This window comes from Myotis yumanensis, unplaced genomic scaffold (assembly GCF_028538775.1).
Source record: "Myotis yumanensis isolate MYYU_CA2020_CCGP unplaced genomic scaffold, mMyoYum1.0.hap1 SCAF_2, whole genome shotgun sequence".
In the NCBI taxonomy this organism is placed as follows: domain Eukaryota; kingdom Metazoa; phylum Chordata; class Mammalia; order Chiroptera; family Vespertilionidae; genus Myotis; species Myotis yumanensis.
Genome location: NW_027223753.1, coordinates 71785639 through 71801820, shown reverse-complemented (window position 1 = coordinate 71801820; position 16182 = coordinate 71785639). Strand labels below are relative to the sequence as shown.

The 16182-nt window shown below is 35.4% G+C and overlaps 1 protein-coding gene across 3 annotated transcripts in view; it reads right to left on the bottom strand.

Moving 5' to 3' along the window:
• Positions 1 to 16182, bottom strand: part of FNBP1L (formin binding protein 1 like) — a 119143-nt gene that overhangs the window by 21435 nt on the left and 81526 nt on the right. For 2 of the 3 annotated variants that reach the window (XM_070405621.1, XM_070405622.1), the window contains exons 6-9: positions 14411 to 14515; positions 7866 to 7994; positions 5644 to 5790; positions 2948 to 3151 (exon numbers count right to left, since the gene is read on the bottom strand). In XM_070405621.1, the coding sequence (XP_070261722.1) occupies positions 2948 to 3151; positions 5644 to 5790; positions 7866 to 7994; positions 14411 to 14515 (585 nt within the window). Of the gene's footprint in view, positions 1 to 1355; positions 1515 to 2947; positions 3152 to 5643; positions 5791 to 7865; positions 7995 to 14410; positions 14516 to 16182 lie in introns of all 3 variants that reach the window. The other variant, XM_070405623.1, reaches the window with a different exon arrangement.

Here is a 16182-nt window from a genome sequence, read left to right as displayed (position 1 = left end):
GGACTTTTCAAAATGTCATTAATTACCTATAATATTATCCACATACAGAATTAGGTAAGGTAGATGTAAAAAACTTGGTTTCATTATAGGAAAAAGGGAAGTCCAAAAAGGGACATAATACACTAAGACATTTCTGCTGCATTACTGACATTACTGTTTTGTGGGGAATGTAGACAATAATGCGATCATGCCCTAAATTATTATGTTCTACACTGGCAAAAACGGAAATGAACTAAAGCAATTTGAAGATAGAAAGGACTGCAAAAAGTAAGAAAAAAGACAGACAGGTTAAACAGGGACGGAAAGAGAAGAAAAGAAAGAAATGAGAGAAAAGGCAGGTGGAAAGGAAGAGGGGAATAGGGAGGGGAGAGAGAGAGCACTAGCAAGAGGGAACCCAACTACAGTATATTACTGTTAATAAATGATTAGACTTCATATGACACAGACTCTATGGGTTATCACACCTTTGGTTTTCATATCTGTAAACAAATCTCAGAAATGTATATAAATTATGAGCTATGACTATTATAAATATAGCCTTAAAATCAAACATAAACAAGAAAAAGTAGTCTAACAAAATGGAATAACACTAATTTATTTATCAGCAGTATAACGGTTGTTGCTAAGAAACAGTTTAATATTTGCTTTTTACTATTCTAAATTTTCTCATTTGCAGAGCATCTTTAGTTATAAGTAAATGCCAAAGGCTGCCCAACTTTTAAAAAGAAAAAATTCTGGGGGGAAAAAAAACCTTACTTTTTTTTAGTTTAAGAAATTTATGTAAACATATTCAATAATATCTACTATTTTTATAGGTTTTACAATTTACAAACTATCTTCTAATATATTATCTTAATTTTATCTACAATCTTGATATTTAACATGTTTATCTTTAACTTTTTTAACTATCATAAATTGTATTTTATGTTTCAAAAAGTAGGGCAATTAAAATTGAACTTGATTTTTTGTCAACAAAACAGTGCTTTATAAATTGGCAGAAGTCATCATTAGTGACAAATTATTACATGAGTAACTCCAGTGACAAATTACTGAAAGTCTTAAAAATGTCAATACATTACAAGACAATGGTGGACATATGATTTCACATAAACAAAAAATAGCTAATATGACTGTACCCAGCACCCTCTTTATAATACCATTCTTTTATGGTTGAGCATTTCAAATGTTATAAAGAGGAGTTATTTTTAACTTGAGGGCAGCTATACTTAATTCTGTGGTGTTTTTAAACTACATATTTATAGGAGAGAGAGCCTTATAATGAGGGTGGAGAGTATTAAAAGCCACACTACACACACAATAGGCCATCATGCATTTTAACCCATTATTAAACTTACCCCTCTTTTGAGACTTCTGAAAGAAGGAATTCTGGGCTTCCCTGTTTTTATTTCATTCATACAATAATGCACGGGCTCAATGGAGAATGTGAGAAACTGGGACCCATTAGGAGTACTGGATGTGAATAAACTAGTAGGGGTTAAGGGTGGGGACTGTGGCTAATATGGAAATAAAGAAAGGAATCAATAAGCCAAATGTGCATAGTTTTTTTCTAAATGAAAATTCTATTTTTGGCAACATACTTTTCACAAAATATATCTCAAATAAAGCTTTCTATAAAAATATTATAAGAAAGTTAACATAGTTTTGCCAAAACTATCATTTTAAAAAGTAAAATTTACTTTTAAAAATGTACCATTTCATTTTATCATTTTTTTACAAACTGACAGATTAGAAATATAGAGTACGCAAATTGTAATGTTAGAGCAATGTGACCTAGATTTTTAAAACTGTCTTCTGATTTCTAGAATATTAGCACTACCTTTACTTAACCTGTAGCTGTCAGCAGTAAAGGCAGCGGCGACAGTAAAGGTTCTATAATAGGTAATGTCTATTAAAAAATATATTAAAATGTTAAAACTGTAACTATTATCACAAATAGGCAAAAAAATTTCATTACATTTGTGGCTTTCTTTTCAGACTATTTCTATTTCATCCTTATTTTTCTTTTAATTTCAGTATTCCTTATTTATCTAAGCTCTCTTAGCTACTCTGATCTGACAAAGTCACTCTTAACTTCTTGACTGGATAATATTATTAAAAGCATGAATAAAGCTTTAGCTAACTATAATTGTGATTTTAAATATACACATATATTACAATTTTATCTACATTCATGTCAAAATCAGAAAAATGTATTAAAATAATGATGTATGCTTTAATAAATACAGACATAGATTAAAAGTACATTATCTATTTTCCTGATATAATACTATTATAATCACTAAATTGTTAAGAAAGACTAAGCTCTCCTCTATTCCATTTGCTCACCTGCTGAGCTAGATTTATCTATCTAAAATAAACAACATATCAAAAGACAGGTTCCAACAAGAAGAGTGAGATTTTCTTAGTAAATTATAGATTTTTTTAAACTTCAAATAACCACAAATGTTGAGCCCTTCCCATTAAATATTCACATGGATGATAAAAAAAAAAAACATTATTAGAAGTCCTAATTTGGTATTTATTATTACTGTGGTCAATCATTCATTCCAATTGAAAACTGCAATTATTACTGTGGTCAATCATTCATTCCAAACTAAAACTTCATTTTAGTTTACATAATTAGATCATAATGTTTCCTTAAAAATTTTGATTGAAACTATACACAAATGAAATTTCAAAAGCATATAATTAAGAGACATTTAACAAATTATTTTATTCATTATTAAGTGGTAGTCAAATGTTAAATCTAAAAATAATTTTTACTATGAAAGAATAAAACTATGTTTCTAATAAGTGAAAAATAATTGAATCATTCAACATATTTATTTTCTATTAATATTAAACCATTATCCATTTGATACCTACATTCATTTAAATGACACACTAAAACAAAATTATTAGCATAAAGAAACTTTATGACTTTTACCTTTGGCTTCTTTCCAAAGAGCCACAACTTGCCCTTGGCCTTTCCTACTGTGGTTTTGGCATCCACCTTCCCACTTTCCTGTTTGGATGCACTGATAGTCCCATCAGAAATGGTTCTATAAATATGCTGACTGTAATCTTCAAATGGAAAGTCTCCTGGAGGTTCAAATCCAGACTTGAAGGAGTCTACTACCATTTGAGAGTCCTATACACAAGAAACGTGTTTTAAAAACCATTCCATTTGTTCAGAATACCACATTAGTTTTCAAAACTTTAATCCATTAAAGAAAAAAGAAAAAATTTAAAGAAATAATTCTACAGTAAGCATCTAAGGGTTAAAGTAAATAATTTCTTCCTGTGACTTTACAATAAACCCTATTTTAATCCCAACAGAAAACAATGCTAATTTACAAAGAAATTACCACTTTCTTAATTTGTAATATTCATGAATGTTTTCATTCCATAGCTTTACCCTACTGAAATTCATTGAGGACTAGTTAGCTGATAAGAAAGGTCTAACTGAAAGAAAGGAATATAGAAAAGGTTATTCCCAAGTAGAAATTACAAGAAGTTTCAAAGAAAGAAGGCCTTTTGCTTTGAGATGTCTATGAAAAAGTTGACCTTTGGAAGAGATAAAAGGGCATCTAATCATAAAAGAAAGTAAGAGACAAGTAGAAAAGCTTTCATTCATCCAATGGGGAAAGGATAAATAAAATATATTAAATACATACTCAGGAATGTTAACAGAGCAACGGGAAAAGATCTCACAAACAGTACTGAGTGCAAAAAGCAACTTTGAAAATATAAAGTTCAGTACCATTTAACTAAAATTTTAAAACTTGCATAAGTAATATATTGTAATTTTGGACATACATACTCTATCCAAATATTCTAATGACATCTTAAACTCATTTTTTCAAACAGAATACTTTAATCCTATAAACTCCTACCCACCCTAACCACCTTTTCTTTTATTCCCTACTAGAGGCCCGGTGCACGAATTCATGCACGGATGGGGGGGTCCAGCCAGCCTGCTCTGATCGAGGCTTATCAGGCCAGGCTGGCTGGGGAGAGGGGTTGTGGCTGGGAAGAGGGGCCACAAGTGGTTGGCAGGCCAGCCCCACCCCCGATTGGGGTTGTGGGGGCGAATGGGGGGCATGGCTGGCCAGGGGGAGGAGCCACGGGCAGTTGGGCAGCCCCACCCCCTGGTCAAACTCCTGGACCAACTCCTAGTTGAGGTACAATTTGCATATTAGCCTTTTATTATATGGGATTTCTGTTAATAGTACATTTTGCCTGTCATGTAGTCAAAAGTCATCCTTAAGTGATACCTTAATTTTGTCACTAATGCCACCCCCACCAATCATTTGCTAAAGGGTAAGAAGAGTGATAGAGGAGGGACCTCACTATATTTGTAACTTGGATTCAGCCATGCCAATATACAAATGTACCTCTGAATTCCCAATTTAAAAACCCCCAAATCTTCTATTCTTTTAAAAATTATAGTCAGAATTCTAATTGTTACAGGAAGGATTCTCTCTAATACAATACAAGTTGCTGTGAAGACTAAAATACTATGTGATACGTATCTTCAGTTTCTGCCTATTATCCTTTTGGTCATTCAATCAACATTTACTGAGAAATTACCAGGTACAATACTCTGCTAGACTTTAATAAAAAAATAATGTGATTAGATATATTTCCTCAAGGGGAACAGGACTATGCTGTTCCTTCTACTCATAATGCCCTACTTCCTCTTTTTCATGGGCCTTTGCAATAAAGGCCATTCCATACACTACCCACACTTCAAATCCAGTTCAAGTGCCAACTCTTGTGTTAAAAGCAACTCTTACAACTCTAGATCTCCGTGAGCATCTCCTACTCTAACCTGTAACTAAACCAGTGGTCGGCAAACCGCAGCTCGCAAGCCACATGCGGCTCTTTGGCCCCTTGAGTGTGGCTCTTCCACAAAATACCACGTGGGGGTGCGCACATACAGTGCGAAGTTGATTTAAAACTTTAAGTAAAATTTATTAAGTTAATTTTAGGGAACGTTATGGAGTGAAAGAAGATGTAGTGTTGAGGATTGAGAAAGGTATGTTGAGATGGTTTGGACATATAGAGAGAATGAACGAAAGGAGATAGACGAAACAAGTATACAAGACGAGTGGATGGGAGAGTTGGAAGGGGTCGACCTCAGTGAACGTACCTCAATCAGACTGAGGACGTTTTTAGCAAAGGCCAGTTTAGGAGTACTCTAATTAAGTTAATAACAATGTACCTACCTATACAGTTTAAGTTAAAAAAATTTGGCTCTCAAAAGAAATTTCAATCGTTGTGCTGTTGATATTTGGCTCTGTTGACTAATGAGTTTGCCGACCACTGAACTAAAATAATAGTTTAATATAGTATTATAACATGGTCACAGCTTGATTACACTCTTGCAGTATAACTGAAAAATTAGTGGGGGCAGGAGAGGGAAGGGTTAGAACTCTCTTTGAAACAATTTGAATTTTAGTATTTATAATGGTCCTTGGAGTCCAAACGAGTCCAATCTATTGCCAGACTTTCTTCTACAGAATATAATTTAGAATCAACTACCACCAATTTCTTCACCCCTTTTCCAATTCATTTTACTAACTTAAACCACACACCTAAACCAAATACATAATTCAAATATAATTATATAGCACTTACTCTTCTTTCATCAACTGATTTTGCTGCAAGAACCATTCCTTCCAAACATTTTGAAATGATAGGAATAACTTTGCGTTCTGAGTCTGCAAATCCTCTGTAACACTCACTGAGTTTAATAGTCCTTCGTTCATCCATTTCCTGTAGTTGCTAATAATCAGAAATAAAAAAAGGAAAACATCTTTTTCTTCATTCTGAAGCAACCCACCCTCCTCAAAAAAAAAAAAAAAATTGAAGTTCTACCTTAATAGTTATACTGTTTTTAATGCATTTTAACAAGTGCTATCGACTTTTAATACTTAAAACTTGAGGCCTGTTAAATAGCAAAAGAAATAAAAACCAGGTAACACTGGTTTTCAAACCATCTAAAGCAGTGATTGCCAACCTTTTGGACCTCACGGACCACCAGTGGTCCACAGACCACTGGTTGGTGACTGCTGGTCTAAAGATATCCCTACAGCCTACCCACCTTTCTCATACTTGATTCATACTGCCTCCACCTTTCTTTCCTTTAGATCAGTGGTTCTCAACCTGTGGGTCGCGACCCCTTTGGGGGGCAAACGACCGTTTCACAGGGGTCGCCTAAGACCATCGGAAAACATATATAATTACATATTGTTTTTGTGATTAATCACTATGCTTTAATTATGTTCAAATTGTAACAATGAAATTGGGGGTCACCACAACAAGAGGAACTGTATTAAAGGGTCTCGGCATTAGGAAGATTGAGAACCACTGCTTTAGATGCTGTTAATACTGCAGGAAAAGTTTTATTTGAAGACAGAATTTTGATCCTTCTTTTTTCCTTTTTAAGCAATTAGCCTATGACATACAGAAGTCTGAGACTTCTGACCCTTAGGTTAGTTCAGAATACTTTGGTAAGATCTGGCTAGACCAAGGATTTACAGTTGACTGCATACCAATAGGTACGCAGATCTATCACAGTTTACAGCTCAGAGTACCGTCACTCTGAGGGTTGGGGGCACAAGAGGGAAAACAGACAGCCACAGGTACATATAAGGGATTCTCACAATTCAAAAATTCCTTGGCACATGCCACTAAGGATTATGCTGGTACATATGAAGCCCAACAATTTAAGAGACTTTTTTTTGGCACTTCCTATTTGCCAATATTGACCTTTCTTTCTCCTAGGAAACAGCTACACTGATCAAATCCCAAAACTCCAACAGCCTTCATATAACTTTTCCTCTTTAATTATGTGCTAAAGCCTGGGAATTTATTTTGAGACCTGCAATTTCATACACAAAAAAACTGTTCCCGCTTTCACAAAAAGGCTAGACTGCTCCATAGCAAGGTCTAAACAAAAGGACCACATCCCAAAATACAAATAGTAGGTGGTCTCCACATTAAGGTCTCCTAAGAATATAAAGGCTTGGCTAATAAGCCTAGAAAAGCACCACAGAGTGAGGAGTGGCAGGACAGATACCCGAGATTAAATGACCAGAATCTGATACCCACTCTAGTCCACCTCCTCTTTCTATGCTTCACTTGTACCTCTAACTTGCCTTACAAAGAAAAAAAGTACATTTGAGCTGACATTCTTCCCACATACGCTCTGCTCTCCTAGATCCAACTTCTTTCAACACTTTCTCTAAATTCCTTTTCTCTAATTTCTCTTCTTTCTAGAATAGATAGTAACAATTTAAGCTTCATGGAAATTCTGTGGTCTTTACCTGAGGCTGTTTGGCAACTGCCATTATCAAGTGATGATGGATGGGATTTGTAGGCAAGCTCATGCTTAAATTACATTTATGATCTGGCAAGTAGGAACACAAGCAGGCAAAAATCAGGCTAGCAAACAAATTTTATAAGACTTATTTCTGACACCTGGACTAATGCCAATGATTCTGATAGAGTGTCACAAAGCTTCATCCCAATTCTAGGTGAGCAGAATACAATATACAATTCCAATGAATTCCCCCTATGTCATAATGCTTAATAATATAACATTCAAATTTATTTAGAAAGTGCCATTGTTTTAGTGGACTGTTTATTGCACTAATAATAAATCTATAGGAAAACTTATAATTTCAAAGTTAGGATATATTTAGTTTTCAAAACCATAATAACAATTTCTTACTACCAATCTTGATGACTAATGAATCTAGAAAAACTCTGATTGATGCCTGAAATTCAAGTTTTACATTTAAAGAGTAACTATTCCAATGCTAAAACTAGATTAATTTCATATATTGAAAGTTTACCTTGTAAATCTGAGGAATCACTACGTAAAAATGTTTGTGTTGTTCTCCATTAAAGTTTTGTAACTGTGCAGCGTATTCATTTTTATTTTCATCAGCCATATGTGTCCGCAGATTCAACTGCTGTTTGGCCTAGAAGCAAATTGGTCCAAATCATTATCAACAAGAACAAAATCAATGCCACCTTGACAATGCCAATGATTCTGGTACAGAGTCCAAAGCCACATCCCAATTCTAGGTGAGCACATTACAATATACAATTCCAATGAACTAAAGAGCTAACACAGTTTTGTAAAAGTTATATTAAAACTAGATTTTCTCTACTGATATCATTCAAAATTTAAGGAGATGTTTGCAGATCTTATAGCCAGAATAGTCTCCCTATGACAATATTCCTTGTCTCCTAGTGCAGTGGTTCTCAACCTTCCGGCCCTTTAAATACAGTTCCTCATGTTGTAATCCAACCATAAAATTATTTTCGTTGCTACTTCATAACTGTAATGTTGCTACTGTTATGAATAGTAATGTAAATATCTGATATGCAGGATGGTCTTAGGTGACCCCTGTGAAAGGGTCGTTCGACCACCAAAGGCAGGGATCCTCAAACTACGGCCCGCGGGCCACATGCAAATACAAATATTGTATTTATTCCCGTTTTGTTTTTTTACTTCAAAATAAGATATGTGCAGTGAGCATAGGAATTTGTTCATAAATTTTTTTTAAACTATAGTCCGGCCCTCCAACGGTCTGAGGGACAGTGAACTGGCCCCCTGTTTAAAAAGTTTGAGGACCCCTGACCAAGGGGTCGTGACCCACAGGTTGAGAACCGCTGTCTAGTGCAAGAGTACTCCCCCTTGCGATAATCCAATCAAAGTTTCCCCTTACCGAACTGAGATTGTTAAAAATTTTTAAATAAATATTTGAAAACATTATGGCTTGAAACAGTAAGCTTTTAATCAGAGGAGAAAAGCAGCATCAGGAATATTTTAAAACAGTTAAAAAGTTAGTAGTAAAACATTTCTTTGAATGTGATACACTTACAACCAACTCAGAACCACAATAAAACCAAAATGATAAGAAGATGATTTTGGATAAAGTATATGTCAACAATGATTTTCATCTCTATACGTAACTGCAGGCACTTTAAGAAATGTTTATTTAGAAAATAGTTCTTTTCATTTTCAGCTCTTGTAGAAATGTTTTTCCAATGGGTCATTTTAGTATCATTTACAGTGGTGAGAATGTTAGACTACAAACTTGACACAAATCATTAATTTCAGATATATTAGAAGGGAATCTAAACAAATTTCTCAACTGTTGTAAATAGATTAAAAACAAAACAAAGAATTGAATAAAATTTTTCAGTGTTCCGCCGAAACCGGTTTGGCTCAGTGGATAGAGCGTCGGCGTGCGGACTGAGAGGTCCCGGGTTCGATTCCGGTCAAGGGCATGTACCTGGGTTGCAGGCACATCCCCGGTGGGGGATGTGCAAGAGGCAGCTGATCGATGTTTCTCTCTCATCGATGTTTCTAACTCTCTCTATCTCTCTCCCTTCCTCTCTGTGAAAAATCAATAAAATATATTTAAAAAAAAAAAAAAAAAATTTTTCAGTGTTCCAAAGACTAGATCATATTATATGACAGTGTTTTGAAAATTGTAAAGCACATTGTAAATACATTTCATATTCTAATTCCATTCTCTACAAACGTAGACCCTGTCCTCTAACAATAGGTCCACAAGTTAGTTCTTCTCAACTCAGAAACATACTGACCTATGTGGAAATATGTGGTAGCCAAGATCTCTGATAAGCCCACTTAAAAAGCCCATTTAATCCACAGTGGACTTAAAACTTACAATAAATAACTACTATGGAAACTAAACACCATGGTCCAAAGTACTTCTAGAGAAAAATACATTTGAAGTTCCATCCTGGGATGATAAGTACACACATTTATTCATTTCTTTCTATTTTTCCCCTTCCCCAAATGACTCCCTATTCATAATGGTTGTCAGGGGAAACTCCTTTTGCTCCAAGTCACTGGTTGTGATCCCTAAAGCTGGGAGCAAAGGCTAGAAGCTAAAATAATTGAAGCCTCCCCTGGTATATTCTGGACTTCACATTTATTGCCTCTCCTTTCTTTTTTTATTATTGCATTTACTTTTTATATTAATTGTGGTAAAATATATATATAACAAAATTTACCATCTTGCCCTAACCCAGTGGTCAGCAAACTGTGGCTCAGCAAACCGAGGCTCGTGAGCCACATGCGGCTCTTTGGCCCCTTGAGTGTGGCTCTTCCACAAAATACCGGCTCTTCCACAAAATACCAACTTCTGCGCATGGGCCACGAAGTTTCAATCACACTGTTCTTGTGCGCCCGCACGTGGTATTTTGTGGAAGAGCCACACTCAAGGGGCCAAAGAGCCGCGGTTTGCTGACCATGGCCCTAACCGGTTTGGCTCAGTGGATAGTGTCGGCCTATGGACTGACGGGTCCCAGGTTCGATTCCGGTCAAGGACATGTACCTTGGTTGTGGGCACATCCCCAGTAGGGGGTGTGCAGGAGGCAGCTGATCGATGTTTCTACCTCTCTATCCCCCTCTCCCTTCCTCTCTGTAAAAAATCAATAAAATATATTTTTAAAAATTTACCATCTTAATTATTAAGTGTACAGTTCAGAAGTTTATATATGTTCACATTGCTGTGCAACTAGCTTCCTTTTCTTTAGAAAGATCAGTAATTAAGCTGCTCCCTCTCCACCATTTCTTTTTTTAAGTTTTTATCAGTAGTTGCTAAAAACTATGTTCCCTTCCCTCCCTGTTCACTTACAACAGAACTACTCCACTCTCTAGCTCCTAAAGCAAATCCTCAAAGTTTTCCTAATTCTCTAAAAATTAAAGGAGTTGCAAACAAATGAGCAATAAAAAGGAAGCTGTAAACATTAAAATTCTAGAAGTTAGGCCAAACTAACTACTAGACATGTTATATCTAGATTTCAAGATGTTTGACCAGTCTTTGAAGATATCTCTGTAGACAAAATGAAGAAAAAAAAATAAGTTAAATGAGAGTGCAGCTAAAGAGTTTCCTTAATTTATCTAGTATACAAACTGTGCCTTGTACATAAACTGTGTGTTCAACTAGAGGCCCGGTGCATGGAATTTGTGCACTTGGGGGAGGGGTCCCTCAGCCAGGCCTGCACCCTCTTGCAATTCGGGAGCCCTTGGGGGATGTCCAACCGACAGCTTGGGCACACTCCCTGGGGAGCAGGCCTAAGCCATCAGTTGGACATCCTTAGTGCTGCTGTGAAGGCAGGAGAGGCTCCCGCCACCACCGCTGCGCTCGCCAATTGTGAGCTCAGCTCAGGGCTTCTGGCTAAGCAGCGCTCCCCGTGTGCGAGTGCACTGACTACCAGGGGGTAGCTCCAGCATTGAGCATCTGTCCCCTGGTGGTCAGTGCGCATCATAGCGACTGGTCGTTCCACTGTTTGGTCTATTTGCATATTAGCCTTTTATTATACAGGCAGTCCTTGGGTTACATTGGACTCAATGTACATCGCCATCTTCCATTTACAGTATTTATAAAAAAAAAAGTTCTGTCATTTTGATGTATGTACATATGTGTTTTATGTTTTTATTTATTTACCACAAGTAAAGGTCAGGAACTGTTATCTTTCATTTAAATCTTTTTTACTGTTTCACTTCATTACTGCTGTGTATGTACTCCATGTGAGTGATGTAGGTGCTTACGTAGGTAGGTTCTGACTTATGGCGAAAATCGCGTCACGTCGCGCTGTAGGAACAGATCTCAGACGTAACCCAAGGACCTACTGTATAGGATAATCAGTATTTGATAATAAGTCAAGGAGTTCTTAAGAAGTCAGTGTCAACCAGCAAGGAGTCTCCCATGTAAATAGTGTTATTTAAGCTGCACATTTGGCATGCTTTGTGTTTTTATTTGGAGTTTATTTTTCATTGCAGATTTGGCAATGTAAATTTTATAAATTTGCATCAAGTTTATGAATAAAGAATCATTTAATAAATAAATAAATAAATAAATAAATAAATAATAATGTTGTGGTCCACATTTTTATCAAGTAATGATAACACATTATGTGTATGATGATGCTAAGAAGGAAAGTAAAATAGATGATCAAAATCAGGATCCAAAAATCTTAACAGCAGACAAATCTAATAATTGATTCAGATGTACATATGAATTTAAAATACCAACAGTACAGAGAGATACACATTCTCATACCACACCATATATGAAAAGGCATGGGGATTTCATTGAACCATAAACTCAATGGGAGTCAATCCACACAATGTGGTTGCCCAAAGAGTCAATATACATTTAGGCTACAATTAACATAAATTTAGTGTTCAAAACAAAGAGGTAATCGAATTCAGGACTGATCTGACCATACCTGGATTATAATATCCACCTTGAGCTAACATACTAAAGTGGGATATTTATGAATTCAAGAGTATCCAAAGGAAAGTAGTCACAATGAAAGATAATTTGAAGCTATTTCACATGTGGAATAGTTGAAAAAACACAATAGTTCACCTATGGGTAGAGAATCTGCTACAAATATTTAGAAAGCTATTATAAGAAAAAATAAATTTGATATTTTGGGTACCTCAAGGAAATTAAAACTGAACAGTCAGACAAGTGGGGTCAATACAATGAAGTGTTCAAGTTGAAAAAAAATCAAATAGACTATCTGAAGACCATTATTTTCAATGACAGGGACTATCATTAGAGGTGTAAGTAATTAAAAATAGGGTAGACAAGATATAAAAATTACAAGTTATATAAGAAGACCTTCAAGGTAATTATAACTTAAAGTTTATATAATCTTAGGGGTTTTTTTTTAATGTAAAGAAAACGAAAGGCAGAAAATAAATTATAGTCAGCCCTTGAACAGCACAGGTTTGAACTGCACAGGTCCACTTATACGTGAATTTAAAAAAATAAACACTGCAAATGTATTTTCTCTTCCTAATGATTTTCTTAATAACATTTTCTTTTCTCTAGCTTACTTTATTATAAGAATACAATCTATAGCAGTGGTCGCCAACCAGTGGTCCACGGACCACTGGTGGTCTGTGCGGTCTGAAAGGTTGGCGACCACTGATTTATAGTACATACAACATACCAAGTATGTATTAATCAACTATTTATGTTATTGGTAACAGCAGGCTATCAATAGTTAAATTCTGGGGGATTTGAATGTTATATGTGTATTTTTGACAATGAGTTGTTCAAGGATCAACTGTATTCTTCTCTTCCTTCTACTTTTTCTTGTTCTGATCCTGTAGGAAATTATGAAATCGTAAGAAGAAAATATAGCAATCATGGGCCTGTGTATATACAAAACTGCAAAGTAAGGTTCATCTATATTTGAAAATCCCAACATTTCAGCAGCATCATTTTTGTCAAATGTTCTAAGATAAGGAGCATATAGCAGGGGAGAAGGAAAAGCAGCAGCAGTTACAGGGGTGATCCTGCCAATTATTATGTTACAGGAACATCTGGCCCAGAATCAGTAAGTGACAAGAGAAAGTTCCATTTTCCAACATTAATGAATGAGTGAATAAACAAACAAACAGCTAATATCACATCTGACAACTTTATCCTGTTTTCCCTCTGTAAAGTTGGGAAAGCATACTATGTAACCCCCATTTGAACACCCTATCAACACACCTTAGACCAGCGGTTCTCAACCTGTGGGTCGCGACCCCTTTGGGGGTTGAATGACCCTTTCACAGGGGTCGCCTAACACCATCGGAAAACACATATATAATTACATATTGTTTTTGTGATTAATCACTATGTTTTAATTATGTTCAATTTGTAACAATGAAAATACATCCTGCATATCAGATATTTACATTACAATTCATAAGAGTAGCAAAATTACAGATATGAAGTAGCAACGAAAATAATTTTATGGTTGGGGGTCACCACAACATGAGGAACTGTATTAAAGGGTCGCGGCATTAGGAAGGTTAAGAACCACTGCCTCAGACCTTCTATCCTATTTTGGAATAGAACAGAAGCTCTTTCCCAGTAGCAGCTAGGATCTCCCTATGCATTTTGAATGCAGTTAAGACATTACAATAAAATAAGTTAACACATATTAATTAATTTCTCAGACCAATATGTATAAAGTATGCAAATATTTGTATATTTTAGATTTAGATGCAGTATATCTCTTGGGGAAACTCTAATACCAATGCCAATACTGGAACTACTTTTGATATGTAAGTAAGTAATATTTTTTTATATATAGTTTATTGATTTTTTACAGAGAGGAAGGGAGAGGGATAGAGAGTTAGAAACACTGATGAGAGAGGAACATCGATCAGCTGCCTCCTGCACACCCCCTACTGGGGATGTGCCCGCAGCCAAGGTACATGCCCTTGACCGGAATCGAACTTGGGACCGTTCAGTCTGCAAGCCAACGCTCTATCCACGGAGCCAAACCGGTTAGGGCAATAAGTAATATTTTGATATCAAAGTCAATTTGGATTATTTCTTACCTTTTCAACGTCTGCCTTCGTTGCATTAGTATCATTATCCAATCTTTCATAACTCTGTTGTGCCTTTTCTGCTTCTCTACATTCTCTTTCAAATTTCCTTTTACTCTGTGAAAATAATCAAAATATCAGTGAGAAATAAAATTAGATTTATCCATTAAAAGAAAACTTTAAAATGATGCCATTGTGTATTGTGTAGAACTGCACAGTGTAAGTAAAAATTGTCTCAATTAGAAAAGAAATGTTACTATTATAATCAACCTAAGTGCCTTAAATATCAAACATTATAGGCATGACTGACTTAATATATATCTCATCTCTTCTCAGTAAGAAAAAAAAAATCATGTATTTTATAATTTTTAATTATAAGCTCATCTTCAGGAGAACTTTTTGGTTCGTGTTTTTTGCTTGTTTTGTATGTTTGTTTGATGACCTGGTTTTTGTGTTTGCTTGTTTTTATTTTTATTTTTTGGTGAGATCTCAATGCAGCTTCGATGTGGAAATGTCGCTCCCAAGTGGTTTTACGTAGTTTCTTCCAGGTGTCCCAGGACATGCCATCAGCCCAGAGCCAGGCTTTGTTAAAATTCTGTATCTAACTCCCTGGACTTTGTACAAAAGCTATTCACAACTGCATTTCCTTCCCCGCACACTTCTTTAAATACTACAGTTAGCTTTCTTTTTAAAAACTTGCTCAGTTTCTATGTACTTTTTTGTTATTCAATCCTCGTTTCCCCAGTTCATGAAATCTCTGCTGGTTAATTCAAACACAATCAGAGTTCTATCAATTTTATTTTCCTGACGAAATCTCTCCCAAAGTCTTTTGATCTGCTGAAATTTGGACTGGTTACCAAAGCAGGCCTACCGCACAGCTGTAACCTTGGGATTTCCCTTCACCATTGTCCTGGAGATTCTTTTCACCTCTTCCTTGATTTGAATCTCCTATTTCCAAGTTCCAAACCTTCTTCCCTTTCTTGATTCACTTCCTTATTTTGCTGAAACACATTCAGCAGTGGCATCCTAAAAGAAGGTTTGTGGGAGATAATTTTTTAAGTCCCTAAGGCTGAAAATTTCTTTAATATTACTTTTAATCGATAAAATTTGGCTGGGAATGAACTATTGAGTAGGAAACTGTCTTCCTGCAGAAATGTGAAAAGTACTATTCCACATTACTTCCTGATCTTTTGCCTGAAATCTATTTTATTTTTCCTCTTTGGAGATGGGTGGGAATCTTTTCTCTCTCATACCTGTTCTGAAATATCCTGAAGATAATATCTTGTTGTGAAGTGGATAATCCTTTTCATCTAGAAATTCATGTCTCTCTGTTCTGGGGAAGTTTTCTGGAATTATTACTGTCTTTCCATTTTCTGGTTTTTTCCCCCCTTTTTTAGGATACTTATTATTTCGAAAATGAACCTATAGAATGAGTCCTCCTATTTTCTTATATTTTCGCTCATACTTTCAATTTATCATTTTGCTCTACTTCCTGGGAGATTTCTTTATTTTCATTGTTTCAAGTGATGTTTTCATTTCTGCTATAATAATGTTCTTTTATATTCTTTGTATGTTCCTTTTAAAATAGTATCTTTTTCCCATTTCATGGATATAATATCTTTATTCCCGTTGAGAATATTAGTAGTTTTGGGTGTCTTGCTTATTTATTTTGCTTTTTAATTCCTATTTCCTTTCATCATCACTGTTTCAAAGGTGCTTTTTCTGGTCTTTGGTATTTACATTAGATGTTCTCTTTCAATGTCTGGGGAATCCTTGCCTATCTG